The sequence below is a fragment of the Petromyzon marinus genome, chromosome 11, assembly GCF_048934315.1.
Source record: "Petromyzon marinus isolate PM22_M1 ecotype Great Lakes invasive population chromosome 11, UKy_Petmar_22M1.pri1.0, whole genome shotgun sequence".
In the NCBI taxonomy this organism is placed as follows: domain Eukaryota; kingdom Metazoa; phylum Chordata; class Hyperoartia; order Petromyzontiformes; family Petromyzontidae; genus Petromyzon; species Petromyzon marinus.
Window position 1 is genome coordinate 7,738,946 of NC_133677.1, and position 19,001 is coordinate 7,757,946.

Sequence of the window (19,001 nt, forward strand, 5' to 3'; positions counted from 1 at the left end):
GTTAATATTGTTCGAACGTGGTTATTAGCCGTTTGTGTGATTTTCACAGAAGTTGCAAAATGCTGCTCTGCTTTTCAGGTCCCATCGGTCCTCCTGGCAGCCAGGGTATCCAAGGTAAGCGGATTTACAATTGCGCGGTCATTTATTATCAAACCTAAGGAAAACATACCTGAAAAATTCTGGCTCACTATTTCCAATACAAGAAACTCTACATTTTGAGTTACCTGTTTGCCTTCAGCCTATGACCAAATCACCATCAAGTCAGAACTCGGAAGGTAAGCAGGTTTGAGCCTGGATAGTGCAAGAATGGGCAACCATCGTGCATAATAGCAGGTGCTACAGGCTCCTGCTGCTGCTTTTGTTGCTTTGGGGCTATGTTGTGAGCATAGTACAGTGCGGTAAAATCCGTGGTTGTACTGTGCCGCGGCGCACACCTCTATGCTCAACGCCTTCACCGACCCTCCCTGTCACCTGGGTGGTGAAGTATGGTCAGATTACCCCCCCCTATGAGCCACACAGCGTGGGGGGAGGCCCTCACCCACAAATAGGGGCTGCTGCTGCTGCTGCACGTTAGACACGTGTGAGTCTGCGCGGTGAGGTCACAACCCGGCCGCACCTGTGCTCCCTGCAGGTGAGAAGGGCGAGAAGGGCGACCGTGGATTCAAAGGCGAAATGGGCGAGCAAGGAGAGAGAGGCGCGACGGGCCGCTCTGCAGGTAAAATCACGAGTCGGAAGTTTTCTCACGCGCAACAGAATCATAATGTTTATTTATACCGGAGGAATCCGATGAGATATAGAGCTCTTTTTCATCCGCGTTCAGTAAGGGGGTCGGGTCAGAAAGTTACAAGAACAACAACCAATGCAAAAACACGATAGGAGTGCAAAGTATATGAAAGATAAGCGAATCACTAAAACAATACATTTTACCAGGTAAAGCGCACTGAGCGATTAGCTTCTCTTTTTTTAGAAGCGACCTGGCCACAAATGACAGCTCAATGAAGTGGCTTATCACGTGGAAATTTACATCAGCCAAATAATAATAATGATAATTTACACTTCTTAAGGATTTTTGACCCAGAGGTCACAAAAAAAGACGCACACACATGCAGTTAGACAGCAATAGAAATCCAACCACAAAACAATTCAATAATTTTTTTTTAAAACACACCACGTGAAATTTGGTCCTTTACACAATTTGGGTTATTTTCAAGCGACAAACGCCGCCCTCTGGCAGGTTGGCTGACGAAGTGCTGAAGTGCTGGTCTCAGCCGTAGCTCCTTGAGCTACCGCTGAGAGACGCTCTTCCTTAGTAAGCCTGTGGAGCTATGCACTTTTACATCTAGATTGAAAAAGTCATTCCTTCAGGACGGATTTTCGTGTTTGTAGTTTGTTGTCCTTAAGAGTACAAATCTTGATTTAAAGCTTTCGTGACTGCAGGAATTCATACTCTTGAGTCTTTCGGTCAAGTCACAATTAGGGATAAAAATGGGGACAAGGACAACGACAAAAATCTAAATCCGTGTGCATTTTTCCCTTCTCAGCTTCCAGTTCAGTTTCGTACGAGCAGGGACCGGCCGGGCCTCCCGGGCCTCCCGGGCCTCCCGGACAGCCAGGCTACTCCTCGGACACCAGTAAGGCATCGTCTTCAATCCAACAACTCTCATGAAACAGCTTTAAAATGTCACATCGAGGCATGGACTCTTCTCCGTTCGATATGGGTCCTGGTTCGACGCGTAACTGGGTAACGCATAAACGCAACGAAACGACGAGCGGGCTTGTTTCCGTACAGCTCAATGTCGGCCGACATTCATCCGTGTCCCCTTAACGACGGCGCGTGTCCGTGCATTCGCAGGCATTACACGCGACGGCCCAATGGGTCCTCCGGGCAGACCAGGGCCGCCAGGTCCCCCGGGTAAGACGATCGTCTCGTAGATCCGCACCTTTGCACCCCGCGTATCCGGAGGATGAACTCTGCAAAGGCGTACGGCAAGCATAGTTGCGTTGCGCTCACCCTAGCTGCCAGCTGAAAGGCGATGGTGTGCCGTGATGGTGTGCCGCGATGGTGTGCTGTGATGGTGTGCTGCGATGGTGTGCTGCGATGGTGTGCTGTGATGGTGTGCTGTGATGGTGTGCTGTGATGGTGTGCTGTGATGGTGTGCTGTGATGGTGTGCTGTGATGGTGTGCTGCGATGGTGTGCTGCGATGGTGTGCTGTGATGGTGTGCTGTGATGGTGTGCTGTGATGGTGTGCTGTGACGGTGTGCTGCGACGGTGTGCTGCGACGGTGTGCTGCGACGGTGTGCTGTGACGGTGTGCTGCGACGGTGTGCTGCGACGGTGTGCTGCGATGGTGTGCTGCGCCGGGTGGGCGCGCGATGGCACCATTCCCCCGGGGGTGGCAATTACTTTCAAGCATGCATTGAATTTTGTTTCATTTCTGTCGTCTCGTTTGTATTGTTTTCCTTTCTCGCTTTTGTGTCATCCGTACGTTTTTCGCTTTTTTGTTTTCGTGCCGTAAGCCTTCAGGTAACAATCGCACGTTATGAACGTACATTGTATGTCATTGATTCCTTCACGCGTGTATAACGGGTGCACACAGACAAAGATCCCCTGCATAGCCTAAGTAGACTTTTGGCCAAGGCTACAGAGGTAATGGCCGCGTGTGTCAGAGATTTGGCCGTGACAACAAATTTCTTTCGGACGATTTTTTGTGCTTAGTTTGTTGTCTTTCCCCCGCACCTCCGATTAGCGCGGTTGACTACGTACGGTGCGAAAGAAGTTTAACACACACGCGTGCATACATATACACTACACTATGCACTGCTATACAAAACAAAGACAAAGATCCCCCGCGTAGCCTGACCTTTGGGGTCAAGTGCTGTTAGCGAGCACCCACGAAGGCCGGCGCAGCAGCACGAGACGGGGCTGGATGGCCGCTCACCACGGCTCTGTTTGGAGAGACGCGCCGTGGCCGTTCGCCCCGTCACCGTGAGCCGACTCTGGGCCTGCCCGCGGAAAGAACAGAAAAGAACCGCGAGCGGACACTGCCCCGACGCGTTTGGGGGCATTGCAGCGAGCTCCGGTTCGGAGCGCCGTTGGACGTTTCCGCTCTGCTGAACCCGGGAGGTTCGGTGCCGGGAGAAGTTCCCAAAGGAGGTCTCGGCAACAAAAAAACCGTCGGGCATCGCGCCCGACGGTTTCTCATCGGAGAGCTGCGGGGCAACGTAGAACCACGCGGTTCGCTCGCTCGCCCCCGTTTGCTCCGCTCGCGCTGGCTAACCGAGTGAGTGAAGGTGTTTGACGTTTTGTTTCTCCCCCTCCTCCAGGTGAGACCATCGTGGGACCTCCAGGCCCTCCAGGACTTCCCGGATTTTCATGTGAGTAACGTTGTGCCGAAAGGCGACGCGCAAACACACGGAAGGCAAAGGTGCTCAGAGTTACGGACCGTTTGGGGCGAGTGCTCGTAAGCGAGCACCGATTGAGCCCGGCGCTGCGCACAAATCACTTTAAGATGTTTCCTTGTTCGTGTTTTTTTTTGTTTGTTGCGGTTGCACCCGATTCAAGAGCCGAATGGCTCACAGGGCTATACCAAATAAATGGAACTCTGAACTATAAAGGGGTGGTGTGGTGAGCACCGCGGTGCTGATGTTTAATACAACACACCAGATACGCATTTAAGGCTGAGTGGACCTAGCGGTGGCCCAGGATGGGTTTGTTGGAGGGGGGGGGGGGGGGACTGTGACTAAATGGTGTAAAATAAACGGGAAAATGCGTGCAGGTTGGAAACAGATGCTGCTCACAGACATCAGGGAAGGCACGATTCCCATCATGCCTTGCATGCATGTTGTCACGTGACCACCACACTTACCTTTCCTACACTTTTCACACTTTGCACTCCGATGTTTTTTGTCCGCATTGGTTGTTGTTGTAACTTTCTGACCCCCCCCCCCACCCCTACTGGACATCTGTGAAAAAGAGTTTTACATAGCTCATCGGATTCCTCCAGCATAAATATCGAGTCCGATTTTGATCTGCGTGCGCAACGCCGTTGGGATGGCCGCGTTTACAACCCCTGTCCTGAGTCGCCGGCCTGAGCAAAATCTACGGCCCGTCCGCGGTTGACTCCCGTGCCGGTGTTCTCGTGCTTTTACCCCGCAGCGAGTGAAAACTGGCAGCAGGTGCAGCAGCAGATCCCAGGTCCCCCCGGTCCACCCGGCCCACCAGGTGAGCGAGTCGGTTTAGGATCGTGTCGGTTGCTCGTTCCCGAGAGGGCCGCGTCGGCTGAGGGGGAGAACTCTCACCAAGAACGAGCGGCTCGTAAAACGTCAGCGTTTGCTGGACGAGCGTCGCTCTGCCGATGAGGCCCAGATGGGCGAAACCCGGTCCAGAGTAAAACAAACGTTTGCCGGTTAATCATAAGTCTGTAAAGGCAAATAGGCTGATTTGACTAAAACGTACGTTTTTATTTTCATGTGAAGATACAGAAGGGAAGTAAATGTATTTATTTAAGGGGTATGTAATGGTAGTTATGAATTATAAGTTCACGTCAACCAGGAGAGAACCCATTGAGACAACCTAGACCACTGTTTCACAGAGGCATCAGATTGCAAAAAACGCTTTTCGATATAAATGAACTGACGCACCATTAAACACCTGCAGAACATGCGATATAATATATACGTGCAAACAGTGCCACACGAATGGAATATTAATCTAGAAATTTGGGAAGGGAGGAGGAATTGGCCAAACGATGCAATCCAGGAACCTCCTAAAATCAATCAAACTTTATTATTTAATTCAGCGCCCTTCACAATAAAATAATCACCGAGCGCTTCCCATCATAAAAATTTGAGATACACAAAATTGTAAAAAGTTACAGTTTGAAATGCATGAGAGATTATTAATACATATTTAGACTGATTAAAAAAACCGCAGCACCTTCCTTATATCAGACACTCGGACTAAGATCCCACAAACCCAGCCTGTGAACCTATGAAGCTGGACTACGACCCACAAACCGGAATAAGCCTCCAGCGAGGCTCCCCTTGATGCGTCACTTGGCTTGAGTATGCAACGCATCCCAACAGTGACGATCCGAGTGGATCACCACCGTCAAGGTTTTGCGGTAAAGAGCTGCCATGTGACAGCCCCCCGGTAACGACCGTGCGTGTCCGTGCCTTCGCAGGAATTTCTCGCGAAGGCCCGATGGGCCCTCCAGGCAACCGCGGCTCGCCGGGACCATCAGGTGAGATGGCCGCCCTAAAGATGCCTGCGCCCATAACTCAGCGCGGCTGACAGATCGAGCCCTTGAACGCGCGCGTCATCAAGTTGTCAGCCCGATTTGACACACGCGCGAGCACAAATAAATACTGCAGAAATGTGCTGCTGCTGCCGCCGCCGCCGCTACCGCTGCTGCTACTTCTTCTGCTGATGGGCTGGAAACTCGATTTCGCACTCGGGGTTTTGTTTTGTACCTCGTGAATGTGGAGTCTAGGGGGGTCATGAATGATTTTGTGGTCGCTCTCTCTCCGTTGCGTGGATGTGACTAGAGTAGCGACACTAAATTGATATCTAAGTTGTAAATCCAGCGACCGGTTTAGTATGACGCTCGCTGTGGGCTGGGTAATTTCTTCGCTTGACATCTTGAATGTGAACTTAGAATGGCATAAATCATCAAATCAAAGTAAATCTGCACAGAAACTGATTATCATCATCATCGCCTCCAATCAGCGTGGTTGGCTTTGTACGACACGAAAGAAGTTCAACATAAATACATATAGCAATGTCATCATCATCGCTTTAAACGTTAGTATCGCGTTTACACGTGTGATTGTATCTCACACAGCAGCACAAGCCAACACAGAGTTTGATTCATAGTTAGGTAGCGCTTAACACATGCAATTGTTATGTAGTATTCGCCGACCAAGTAATTTCTGTGTTATGTAAGCTGCTAAATTAGTAACCTAATGTGTTTTTCTCTCTCTTCTGTCGTGTTTTTGTAACGTGGCATAAAGCAGTTATTATACAACTTTAAAAAAATCACTCTGTAGCAAGGTCATAATTCTAGTGCGTTGAAAATCCCCCAGCGAAATCAAACTTCGAGACACGTTCGTACGAAAGGAAGTACACCATGTCCTTGTACAAATAAACATTGGCGTGTTGATGTTGCTCTGCAGGACAAATGGGACTACCAGGAATGCCTGGGAGTCCAGGCCAGACTGGAGAGAAAGGTACGTACCAGCCAGCCAGACAGAGAGACAGCGGCCCCAAACCTCTCCCTCGCTCATTCACTTGTTGCCGATCGCCTCACTTGTTGAGCCTGTGGCCAAACCACCCGAGACGCGCCCAATCTCGTCACATCGCAACGGCCGAGCGAGGATGGAGTCTCGATGGACGACCACCACGCACGTGACAGCGCCATAGGCCGCTGCTCCTGCGGAGCGATGCGCTGTTCAGCAGAGGGCAGCGCAGCAAAACCGTTTGTCGTACTCTACTATGGCCCAACGTCTATGCTCCCCGCCTTCGCTGAGCCGCGGTGAACCGGCGTGGAGAAGTGTGGTCAAGACGCGCCACCGCTGGGGCGTGCTACCACCCACTAGTGCAAACGCAAGCATTGTGTCACGGTGCCTGACTGGTGACGGTTTTGTCTCTCTGCAGGAGAAGCCGGTGTCCCAGGGGCTCCAGGATTTGCTGGCCAAGGCTACAGAGGTATGGGCCGCGTGGTGTGTCAGAGATTTGGCCGTGACAACTCATTTATATTGGATTGATTTTTGTGTTTAAGTTTGTTGTCCTTCCCCCTCACCTCCGATTAGCACGGTTGGCTACGTACGGTGCAAAATAAGTTTAACACACACACGTACATACATATAGACTACAATATATTATACACTACTATACAAAACAAAGACAAATATCCCCCACATAGCCTTAACAGACTTGGGGCAAGTGCTGTTAGCGAGCACCTATGAAGGCCCGGAACGGCACACAAGGGGGTGGGTGGCCAACACCATGCCCGTCCACCTTTTGTCTCCCCAGTGGCGGTGTTTACGCACTGCACCAGGTACTAATTTAAGGCTGAGTTGACCTAGGAGAGGCCCATGTCCCCTTCAGATAATTCTCATTGGCCGTGAGCGGGGAATCGAACTCGGGTCGACGGGTTTTGTAGTGCAGTGCGCTAACCGCTACACTACCGCTCCCCCACTGCCACTACTAGACACTATACAGCTATACATAATACATCAACTCCCTACACTTGAGAATCACGGGCGGACTGAAGCTCATGTTCCTCCCCTGCCGAATGACCGTGGGCAGCACCACGACTCGTGGGCCACCCGGCCCCCCGCACGTTGATCCGTTGACGTCGCCGTTTTTTTATCGCAGCAGAGCAAGGGCCCCCGGGGCCACCAGGGCCTCCGGGCACTCCGGGCATCCCGGGCCCCAAGGGAGACACGGGGGCCCCCGGCCTGGGCGGACATTACGCTGGCGTGCAGGGACCCCCAGGCCCCGCCGGGCCTGCAGGAGACAAAGGTACTCGAGGCATTCCGCTCGGAACGACTCAGCGTGATGTGGGGTGGAGCAGGGGCGCAGTGGTTGGCACACTCAGAGCTGTAGCTAGGCACGTTGGCAAGGGGTAGGCATGTGGGCACCCGTGGTAAGGTAGGCATGTGGGCACCTGTGGTAAGCTAGGCATGTGGGCACCCGTGGTAAGGTAGGCATGTTGGCACCCGTGGTAAGCTAGGCATGTTGGCACCCGTGGTAAGGTAGACATGTTGGCACCAGTGGTAAGGTAGGCATGTTGGCACCAGTGGTATTGGCACCCGTGGTAAGGTAGGCATGTTGGTACCCGTGGTAAGGTAGGCATGTGGGCACTCGTGGTAAGGTAGGCATGTGGGCACTCGTGGTGAGGTAGGCATGTGGGCACTCGTGGTAAGGTAGGCATGTTGGCACCAGTGGTAAGGTAGACATGTTGGCAACAGTGGTAAGGTAGGCATGTTGGCACCCGTGGTAAGGTAGGCATGTTGGCACCCGTGGTAAGGTAGGCATGTTGGCACCAGTGGTAAGGTAGGCATGTTGGCATCCGTGGTAAGGTAGGCATGTGGGCACTCGTGGTAAGGTAGGCATGTTGGCACCCGTGGCAAGGAGCCATACTCTAGCCCCACACCTCCCCCCCCAGCTTCTGTGATGCCTGCACCGGCCCCACCGAATGTATCAGCCACCAAGCCACAGCTTCGTTTGCAACAATCCTGCCACGCATTGGCGGAGCCAGTGGGGGCGGGCGGGTGGGGGTGTCACGTGCCCCCCCCCCCTCAATGATCCGATCGAAATCCCTAATTTCGATCGGATCATAATAATTGGCAATAAGTAACGGCAAAGCAGTTATAAGTGACTCACATAATTGTGCGCAGTTGCGTATACAGTACACGACTTCCTTGAAGGCATCGACACCTTCAGCGAGTGCGATGCCGATCACACAACGCGGTTCTTGCTTCCTAACAACTCCTCTATCATTTTTTATTGCTGGAGGGGTTGCCCCCCCCCCACCTGAAAATCCTGGCTCTGCCATTGCTGCCACGCATCCGGACGACGGCGTGCGGTCGTCCTCTGTCCCCCTCCCCCTGCTCCTGTACTCGCCGCACCCGCGCTATGAATCCAACCATAATATAGTGGTGACCACACAGCTGCGCTCTTGCACAACGTGGGGGGGTGGGGGGGGGTATCACCCCCCGCCCCCCCCCCCCCCCACCACATCTACGCCTCTATATAAGGAACGAAACAGGAGGACTTCTCAACAAATCTGGCTGTCGCCTGATGAAGCTAGTTGTAATTACTGGCGAGACGTCGTACTCCGATTGTAAATGTTGTGGCTCGGCTCTCCAACACACCGGTGTGCTGTACTAGTGACGAATTGGCCACGTTCTGTTTACGTGACAACCCTTACTAGTTGGCCGTGTCGGGTGGTGGCGGGTTTTAACGACACATTTATATATTTACACGATCTAACCCAGAAAGCCAATGTGTTAAACTGTCTGTTTGCCAACCACGGCTTGAACGGCACGGATTAGCTTCAGGTGTCTAGAGAGTCGTTGAATGCACAACAACGTAGCCGCCCACCTAACGAAACCAAGACGTGTGTGTGTGTGCACTTGATGAAAATATACCTTTCTGTTTGTTCCTTCAGGAGACGTTGGCTCTCCCGGGGTACCCGGTGCTCCAGGAATTCCTGGCCGCCCTGGCAGAGGTAATTCATTATGAACCCCCTCGCCACACGGACACTGAACCAACTCCAGAGATCACGTTACTGCTGCTTTAAGTCAAGCGAGCCCCCTTCACAATGAACCCTGCCCACCCCCCCTCCCTCCTCCAGGCCACAATAACAACAACACGATCTGCTGTCCGATCTCTCCATGTAATATAAGCGCATGTTGTAATTATGAGAGCTGTATGGCGGTAAGTGGAGGTGCAGTGGTGAGCACCCGGCCACCTGAGTTTAGATTCCCGGCCTCCGTTAACGTCAGCAGTGAGTGGTATCTAAATCGTTCTCAGGCCTCACCTTCACTATTTATTTTTTTGTTACTATTTTACATTTTTACAAGGTAAAGCCCCCTGAGCTATACAGCTCTTTTTTTCAGACGCGACCTGGCCACAAATGATAGCTCAACGAAGTGGCTTATCGTGTGGACATTTATAGCGCGTGATGTAGATTCTAAATGTGGAGGGAAAAACCGGACGACCCGGAGCAAAATCCACACGACCGAGGGGGAGAGACACTGCAAACTCCAAATATACAGCAGGCGTCAGGGTCGGGATCGAACCCACGACATCCTGTAGACCAGGCGAGGTAGTTAACATCTCACCACCGTGGCACCCCAATCCACAAGGACCAGCGTGGTGGTGGTGGTGAAGTATGTTCGAACAAACCCCTACGACTGGCACTGCATGGGGCTCAACCAGCAGAGGGTTGGCAAAGGTGATGAATATAATTGTTAAATTTTCTCTTAAACACACTCAAGTTTCGTTTTCGGAATAACTCATTTATATCGATGAAATAATGATTATAGTTATATCTCGAGAGTAATGTTTGGCAAATGAAATGCCAAGCAATCGCCCACGTTAAAAGCAACCGCACCGAATGTGGGATGATTTTACTCGAGGGCACGAAACCAAACACCGGAGACTCATCACCCACGCAGAACGGATGAAATGAAATCATCTGGTCGCAGTACGTCCGACACCGTGGTATTTCACGACCATTTCTTCTCGCTCAAAAACTACAGTCCCAGTCGGCTGCAATACCGTAGCCGAGCACTACCCACGTCTCTCGCATATCTCTAAAGCAGTGGCTCTGAAGCTTCACTGCAGTCTGCACCCCTTTGGTTCTCAGAAAGGGCATCTCGCACCCCCAGGGGCTGCGTGCACCCCAGGTTAAGAATCACTGCTCGAAATTGATACCCGCATCCAAATGTACGTACGTCTGATCTCGCGGAATGGCGCATAACTTGTTCCTTCCCGTCCGTGTCCCCCAACTCCCCTCCCCCCCCCCGTGCCCACCCCCTTCCCGTGCCCCCCACACCCCGTGCCCACCCCCTCCCGTGCCCCCCCCCGTGCCCACCCCCTCCCGTGCCCCCCACACGCTCGCAGACGCCACTCACGGCGCTCAGCCGGACGAGGACATTTCCATCATGGTCGGCGTGGGAGAGCTCGAGCAGCAGCAGAGCTGGTCGGTGTCTCAGAGAGAGATCAGTAGCAGCAGCAGCAGCAGCAATGGAGGCGGTGGCAGGAACGGCGGTGGTGGCGGCGGTGGCGGCAGCTTCTCGAGTGGTTCCTCCAATCGTGGCTCACAGCAGTCGTCTGTGCAGTACATCCCAGGGCCGCCCGGCCCGCCCGGCCCACCCGGACCACCTGGCTCTGGCGGTGGAAGCAGCTGGAGTACAGGTAGCTGCTGGGGGTTGTGCTGCACATCGCGATAGTCGGGACGCGCCTGCTGACGCTACACCGCTGCCTCCGACTCGTCCATTGGTCTTCTCCGACCTCTCGCTACTCCCGCCTGGTCCGTTAGTTTGATGACGCTTTGCCAGCGGACGCGCGGTACTGCCCCGACCTCTCGAGCCCTCTGCTCATCCTTCGAGCACCGAACATTGGCTTATCTAACGAAAGAAGCTCGGCATACGTACATACATACATCTATACCGGACGCATTATATCTCAGTTGGTGTAAATGTTTCCGTTCGCATTTGTGATTTATTGCACTTGTTTACCCAGGAAAGCCTCAAGACTTGTTTCAGGAGGGTCCTGCCAATTATCCCCTATGTTAAACATGGCTGTTGTTTTGTTCTTTAAAAACACCACCCCCCTCCCCCCCCCCCCCCCACAGACTACCAGGGCTACGGGGGAATTCAAGGACCCCATGGGCCCCGTGGGCGTCCAGGGGTGCCTGGCTCCCCTGGTGTGCCTGGCACGATCCACAACATCGTCGAGATACAGGAGTACCTGAGATGTGAGTCACGGGGACCCTGCGCCGAACGTAACACACACACACACACACACCTTGACTGTCGCCGCTGTCCCTGCAAAGAGGCCCGTGCGGTGACAGAATTGACTGAGCGTGGCGCGCAGATAAGAAACGTACTGCTGTCGTCGAAAATGTTGCCCGATTAGTGCGGCCGAGATGCTTGCACTGACAAGACACATGTTATAATGGGGTTTATGATGAAGACACCTGTTGTTTGAGGGTTTATGATGAAGACGCATGTTGTTTGAGGGTCGTTTCAATGTGGAAGGGCCTCGCATCGCCACAGGCGGTGTGAAATGAAGTTGCACGCCATATCAAGCCCATGGGCCGTCGGTTCTCCATCGCTGTTTTAGAGACTACATCTCATTGGATGGCTCATTCACAAACTTCATGATCATTGAGCTAAATATTGGCGGCCAGACGATGATTGTTTTTTATATTACACGATCATATTTTTGCTGAAAATCCTTTATTACAGTGGTTACCAACCACATCCCACGTTTCCATCTCCGGATGAAATAAAGATTGAATTGGATTGGAAAAATTGGCTGAGAAAAGACTGGGCTTTTTTTTCAACAACTTAAAAGAGATGAAATATTAGATCTTGCGGCTCATTTGGTGACACTGCCGCGTCAGCAGCGGTGCAAAAATCGCAAATAAACAAAACATAAACAACACCTGTGGCCTTAAACGGGGAAGACATCACGATCGGGTGCATTTTGGGGCAATGGCCAAGCTTCTTCATAGCGCATTCAATGTGAAATTTACAGCATTAATCACTGAATCTCTGTCATCCCCTACAGCCTCTAATTCTTTGCTCGGCCGCGATATCGAATCTGAACGTACAGTTTGCCAGTTTCCCGTGTGCCATTCTGTACGTCCAGGGGCGGAGCCAGGATTTCAGGCCGGGGTGACATTCAACAAATGTTAATTTCAAGAATGATTTAGAGAGTCAGGCTGTTGAACTAGACGCCATCGGTTGGCGACACACTCTGACGATGCAGTTGCACGGAGTCCGCCAGACCGAGTGTCGTACAATTATAACGCAGAATGTCACCCCTGTCACCCCCCCTGGCTCCGCTCCTATGTACGTCGCCGGTGTGACCCCTCTACCCGGTTCGTTGTTTTTGTCACAGCTATCCGGAGCATCAATGGGGCGCCGGGAGCACCAGGAGAGAAAGGCGACCAGGGGGAGCCTGGGCTGTCGGGACCCAGTGGATCGCGCGGTATGTTTCTTCATTGTAATTGTCATCATTATCATCGTCAAGGAGCGTAAATCATCATCACGCGGATTCCGGTCATCCTCGCAGCAGCAGCAGCCGCTTTTGGCTGGGCCATCGAACAAAGACGGTCAGCGCATCGCGCGCTTTCAGATGCGCTCCTGCAGCCGCCTGGAATGCGCTTCCTTCCGATATTAGGAAGCCACTGGAGCTATGCCCCCTTCAAATCTAGATTGAAAACGTATTTCTTTGGAACTGCTTTTTTGTGTTTAGTTTGTTGTCCTTCCCCCGCACCTCCGATTAGCACGATTGGCTACTGCCGAGGTCACTTCATGTGGCCTCTCTTTCTACACCAGGGGGTACGCTTTTTAAGTCTACGAAAAGAAAGAGTGCTTCCACGGATGTAAAAAAAGATGCAAAGTCTCATCGCCGGAAGTTTTGTATAGCGCGATGAACTTGGGGACCCGAGCATGAGTTCTGGCTGCGGCCAACTTCAGGGATAAGTTCTGGGTGCTTCCACACCCCTTCACCGACACGCACTGACCCGCGTGGTGAAATATGGTCAGCAACCCTTACGACCGACACAGCATAGGGGGAGGGGGGGGGGCAGCCTTCGTCCAGACGTGGACTGACCAAGTGTTGTCAATTATTTGGTATATTATGAATTGAAAAACTCAATATTTTTGTTCAGAGTTATTGGTTGACCAAGCTGAGGCCATCAACTCACTGCACTTGAGCACCACCCATTTTGTGGGCGCTCAAGCGGAGGGTCATACGTGAGAGTCTCACGGGCAGTGGGCAGGCAAAGCTGAGCATCCAGATTTCAAAATCAATTTAAATTATTGTATAAAGGTGTCAGCTTTGGTGCCAGATAAAAGGGTAAAAACCTATTATTATATCAACTTAAATGTTTATTATTTTACAAAAGGCCGACTTTGCTTGGTGGGAGAATATGAATGAACAAGCAAACTTTTGTCAACTTAATGATTTTGTTTTTGAACTTTTTTTTAGGTGAGCAAGGATTCCCAGGCACGCCTGGTAAGTCTGATTATTGTCTCTCGAATTGTGTATTTAAATCCCCCATGGACACGTTAAACTCCACATGTACCCAGGTCACTCTTTGCAAATAATGAGACTCATCCTGGTCTGTTGATTTCTCTCCTGGTTCAACTCAAAAAACCTTGAGTAGTAGCATTGATTCTAAGTTTAAGATATATTCCTACACTCATGATACGTGCATCAAATCGTGCAATGTAATAATCAGGCAGTTCGGTTTTTTTTTATTATTCAAATATGTCAACGTTACATGTATGATAATGGAGAATATAAAACTACTGTACACAAACGAGACCAACAAACCCCAAGAGATGTTTTTTTTCCTGCTCGAATGAGCACTGAGGCAGTGCTCATCTCCTGTTTATAGCCCTGAGCCAGTGGTGGAAACTCCACGTTCATATGACGGGGCCGAGTTTATCCATAGAACAACCACTGTTGACTTCCGCACAAAATGGTACTCGTTTTTTTAGGACTCCAGAAAGATGATGGGCTGAGTCAACCAGCGATCAGGAGTTGAACTCGCAAACCTTCCGATCGCGAGACACTCGCTCCCACCCGCTGAGCCACCTGAATGATCGATCCATCGCTTCGTAACCACGATCACAATCGAGCATCAATTGTTCTGTCTAACCTTGTGGCGGATGTAGCGGTGGCTAAAGTAGTAATTTGGCCCCACTACGTGTGATGTAAATAGATAGAAAAACGTTGATTACACAAACGCAATTCGAGTATAAAGAATCGGTGATTGCTCGCTACGAATCAATGTGTCGTCATGTTTTGACTGTAAACCCACGGATGGAAGCTGGAGCCTGTTTGCTGTGTATGTTTATATACTTCGCAGGGTTAATATCAAGTGAACGTTTCTTCTTCTTCATTCTTATTATGCTGATTCCAAATTATGTTTGACATTTCAGGACCAGAAGGGCCCCCCGGTTCTCCTGGCTTTGACGGCCAGAAGGGTCAGAAAGGTATGCACTCTTGTCTTCCTATTGAAATCCAAAGACAGATTTCCCCCATATAACCTGAGCAGACCGTAGGGACGAGTGTTGTTAGCGAGCACCTACGAAGGCCGGCACGGCACACGAGGGGGTGGGGTGGCCAGCACCACTCACGCCCGGGCGTGGTGCTGGCCAACCGCCCACTCGTGTGCCGTGCCGGCCTTCATAGGCACTCGCTAACAGCACTTGCCCCAATAATCTGTTGAGGTTATAAGGGGGATCTTTGTCGAAATATCGCATCTATTTTTAGAGAAGAGGCAGTCATGGGCAAGAAGGGTTTAGACAGGGGCAGTAAATTGTCAAGACTGTTTAACTTATTTGTTACAGGAATTGAAATGTCTATCACCAACACTTGTCCAGCCATATGGATTCTAAGTTGGCACACAAATTTATGATGGCTCTGTAACCGTACCCATCTTCATTTGCCTCCCGCAGGCGAGGCAGGATTCTCAAGAAGAAACCGCAGGGCAGCGGCATGAGACTGAGAAGACGCTGCCCACACACACACAGAAAGTGTTGTTAATTGAAAATTAGCAACGTCCCTCCATGTGATTGTGCGGTCAGTGTGGGGAGACCTGTACAAGTGACACTGCCATTTCCAACTCTATGCATTCCACTGCCTCTTAGTTTGAAGAAAGAAAGGACAGCTAGCACTTAGCGGATAGTTATCCTTAGAGTTTTCAGAAGGAAATGCCTTTGTGTCATTGCGATAGAGTTGAATTTGCGATGAAAATAATTAACTACGACAGAGCTAAAACAACCTCGCATTTTGTGAAGAGCAAGAATTCCAATGTTGTTTATCTGATCACCACACACAGCCACATGCTCTCACAGCCCTATAATAAAATGAGTTAATTTTTACTGAGACCTTGTTAAGGGTGGTTGGATCTCGGTATAAAGTATATTTGTTCTACAAGATTATCTCATTTCACGAGTTACAGACGGAATATCCACGGCTAAATATGCAACGATCCCATCGATTCATCGACTAAAAATTATTCTCGCTCTCGCGCTCACGATGCATGCCGAACACAGCGCCGTGTTCGAACCAGTTTTTTTATATTTCACGCAAATTGAATACAAACAATAAGCTAAAGTTGCGTTTTTAACTAATGGATTGACAACAAACTTGTACGACCCGAGGTTTAAAAAAACACAACACAATACAAATGACAGTTAAGATGAGACACACAACAAAAGCTATTTTTTTTTAAATCGTATCGTGACGCATAACGTTTTAGGAAATCACTGTGGGGCGGTGAGGGAGAGAAATCATTGCAGCGCCTTCAGCCACGCAAAACAGGGCCACGTCGGCATAACACCGCTGCGCAGATGAACGTGTGCCCCTTGTCGTTGTGAACTGCCAAGATGGTTACACGTGCGAACGAACGGGTGTCTTATTCCTTTCGCGCTGCCTCTACACCTGGCCACTTGTCTTGCCCTCGGTCCTGTATTTTTTTTTTTAACCGGTGACTTGTTTTATGATTGGGAGACGCAAAGCCCCCCCCCCCCAGTTTGCTTCAAAGTATGGTTAAGTAAGTACATAAATAAAACTTGGTTTAAGAGCAGAAGGTGTGGAGGTGATCGGGCAACTTCGAGGTCAAAGTTACGAGAGATTCCGGGTTCGATTCCTGGCAACGGTTAAATTAAAGTTCTCAAGTGGAGCCAGACCATCAAGCGAGTCGATGGTCTCGGGCCCAATCACCAATGAATGCACTACAAAACGCCGTAAAAATGTAATTTGGTTTCGCACTTAATTTAGCGAACTATTTATTTGACCGTCATGTGACAAACACTAAACTCGTAGTAGAGTGTGCGCAGGTATGTGCGCCCCCTGATCGTGTAACGATAGAAGGCGACTAAATGTTGGTTCGTTTTTTTTTTAATACGGAGCTACGTGAAAATAAAAAAAAGATACGTGAAAATAAGTTGCGTTCCAAATTCGCGGACATCGGCGGCGCATCGGTCGCACTGCCCCCGTGAGATTTTTTTTGACGGACGGATTGTTTTTTTGTCGCACGATTCCCCCGATACTGCAAGCGGGAAAAGTACCAAAAATATTTTCCGGAGAAAACGAGCACAGGGTGGGAAATGTCCCGCGCGCTTGTGTAACAGCGACGTTAAGCGCTGTGCTCGTTGAGAAGGGGAGCAATTTTTCTTTGTTTTAAAGCACAACGCAATTAGCTCTACGTCTTTAAAATGTCCGACACTTGTTCCTCTTTCACCACGCGTCTTAATTTAATCCTTAGTATTACTCAACGTAAACCGCTTCAATGCACTTTCTCTTGCATTTTTTTTTATTTTGTAGTCGTTTGTATTAAAAAAATGAAAATAAACCGTTGTGTGAAACAAATGCGTCGTCTCCGCGCGTCATTTACGTTCACGCCGCCTGCGCTCCCCCCCAAACGGCGCGTTCGCCGTTCGTGTGCAGAGGTTGGCGCTTCGAATCCAGCGGCCGCCCCGGTTAATAGCGCGCGGTGTAATCGTCTGCTACGCCAGGGGACGTTGAAGATCCCCCTCCCCTTGGGCGTCGTGTGCGAGACGAGGCCGTTGTGTGCTGCCGTCACGGTCCAAATTGGCCAACTTCGAGTATTGCCCACACATTTACTCCATTTGAAATTTAACGTAGCCATTGTCGCTCCCTGCTGGCAGCAGAACGATGCCCTCGGTTGCCCTTGCAAATGAGACTCATCCTGGTATCTACGAGTTCTCCACCCGGTTAAACAATCAACCCGGAACTAGAATGTTTCGTATCGTTCATGGATGACGGGTGTGCAACTCCATAGGATTAGTGGGTGCATTGTTCAGGTAGGAAACAGAAGCAATACTACCAATCGCAATTCATTGTGAGGTCCTATGCCAGCCAAGAGGCCACAGTTAATGACATGTAACATTAAACTCGCGAGGCACCGTTGTTGAGCATTATGGGTAATTACATAAAATATGCTTCTGTCTACGGGACCGTATTTGCCAGTATCAAGATGACGAAAACAGAATAGGCTTTACTCTTTGGTTCTTTCGGTAAAGTCACGTAGGTAGAAATAAAAGAATACCTACGTGACTTTTACCGAAAGAACCAAAGAGTATGGATTCCTGCAGTCACGAAAGCTTCAAATCAAGATAGAATAGGCTTTACCCATTCCGGCAAGAATACAGGTGGCTCTTGAAGTGCCATGGCATGCCTCGGTTGTACGGTGGAAATGAGCTACAACTTGGAGACACAAGTCATTGCTCTAAGTGTGTGTCTAAGGCGACGGACGTTTCACCATTGTGATCAATGCAGCAGACAGGAGGGAGCTCACACAGCTCGTGGACTTTGATGCTAAGAGAGCAGTGGTTCTTCACATTTACTGCAGCCTTGCACCTATTTGGTTCTCATTTGTGGGAGAGAAAAAAAAGGTTTGATGTTAATATATACATGGGTGTGATGAAACAAAGTGAGTTGGACGTACGTGCTTAATTTGTGTTTGGATGATTTACCTTCTAAAAAAATCTGGCCACGTCTCGCACACTCAGAAAGGGCATCTGGCACCCCCAGAGGGTGCGTGCACCCCAGATTCTGAACCACCGATCGAGAGAAAGAAGACAAATTGTGCACCCCCCGTGGACAAACGGCAAGAAGAACGAGCGAAGGTGGTCTGCGATAGATTGGCGTGAAGCGCTAAACTGTACACCGTGACAGGAACTCACAGTAGTTTGAAACACGTCGATAGGTACGGGGGGGGGAGGGACGTGGAGAAAATGTCCACGTTTCGTAAAGTGCGATGAACAAAGGAACAGAGGTAGGGAGAGACTAAGACGGACAGATAATGTAACATTAACGGTGAGCATCAACGTTCGCCTATCGGGGGGGGGGGGGGGGGGCAATGTGAGAGCGATTGGCTCGGATAAAACAAACAACGCGTAATACAACAACAATAACAACAACACAGCGAAGAGGAGAATAGGGGAGAAAAAATACAAAATTATAGGGCGCTCCGAAATGCCCGGCGTGAACGAGCTTCAGGGGAGACTTTAAAGCAGAGGGAGTCACAAAGGGGCGGGGGGGGGGCATCGTGAGCAACGCGGAGAACGACAGAGACAGAGAGCCCTGACGGTGACCCGGTGTTTTGACAGCTTTTGCGCACACACGCGCCTGAGTCGAATGTCCCACACAGGGTCCCTTGGCTGTTATACCCCCCCCCCCCGCAACTTGCCTGACATGTTGAAGCAATTCATTC

The 19,001-nt window shown here is 50.4% G+C and overlaps 1 protein-coding gene across 4 annotated transcripts in view; it reads left to right on the plus strand.

Annotated features, from left to right (window-relative positions):
• COL17A1 (collagen type XVII alpha 1 chain) overlaps positions 1 to 17,134 on the plus strand; it is a 53,960-nt gene extending 36,826 nt beyond the window's left edge. For 3 of the 4 annotated variants that reach the window (XM_032952137.2, XM_032952138.2, XM_032952139.2), the window contains exons 38-54: positions 79 to 114; positions 632 to 715; positions 1,542 to 1,631; positions 1,853 to 1,912; positions 3,325 to 3,375; positions 4,157 to 4,222; positions 5,184 to 5,243; positions 6,175 to 6,228; positions 6,656 to 6,706; positions 7,379 to 7,525; positions 9,177 to 9,236; positions 10,637 to 10,930; positions 11,370 to 11,492; positions 12,644 to 12,733; positions 13,739 to 13,765; positions 14,698 to 14,751; positions 15,217 to 17,134. In XM_032952137.2, coding sequence (XP_032808028.2) covers positions 79 to 114; positions 632 to 715; positions 1,542 to 1,631; positions 1,853 to 1,912; positions 3,325 to 3,375; positions 4,157 to 4,222; positions 5,184 to 5,243; positions 6,175 to 6,228; positions 6,656 to 6,706; positions 7,379 to 7,525; positions 9,177 to 9,236; positions 10,637 to 10,930; positions 11,370 to 11,492; positions 12,644 to 12,733; positions 13,739 to 13,765; positions 14,698 to 14,751; positions 15,217 to 15,260 — 1,391 coding nt within the window. In that variant the 3' untranslated portion in view covers positions 15,261 to 17,134. The remainder of the gene's footprint in view (positions 1 to 78; positions 115 to 631; positions 716 to 1,541; positions 1,632 to 1,852; positions 1,913 to 3,324; positions 3,376 to 4,156; positions 4,223 to 5,183; positions 5,244 to 6,174; positions 6,229 to 6,655; positions 6,707 to 7,378; positions 7,526 to 9,176; positions 9,237 to 10,636; positions 10,931 to 11,369; positions 11,493 to 12,643; positions 12,734 to 13,738; positions 13,766 to 14,697; positions 14,752 to 15,216) is intronic. The other variant, XM_032952140.2, reaches the window with a different exon arrangement.
• Positions 17,135 to 19,001: the final 1,867 nt, after the last annotated feature.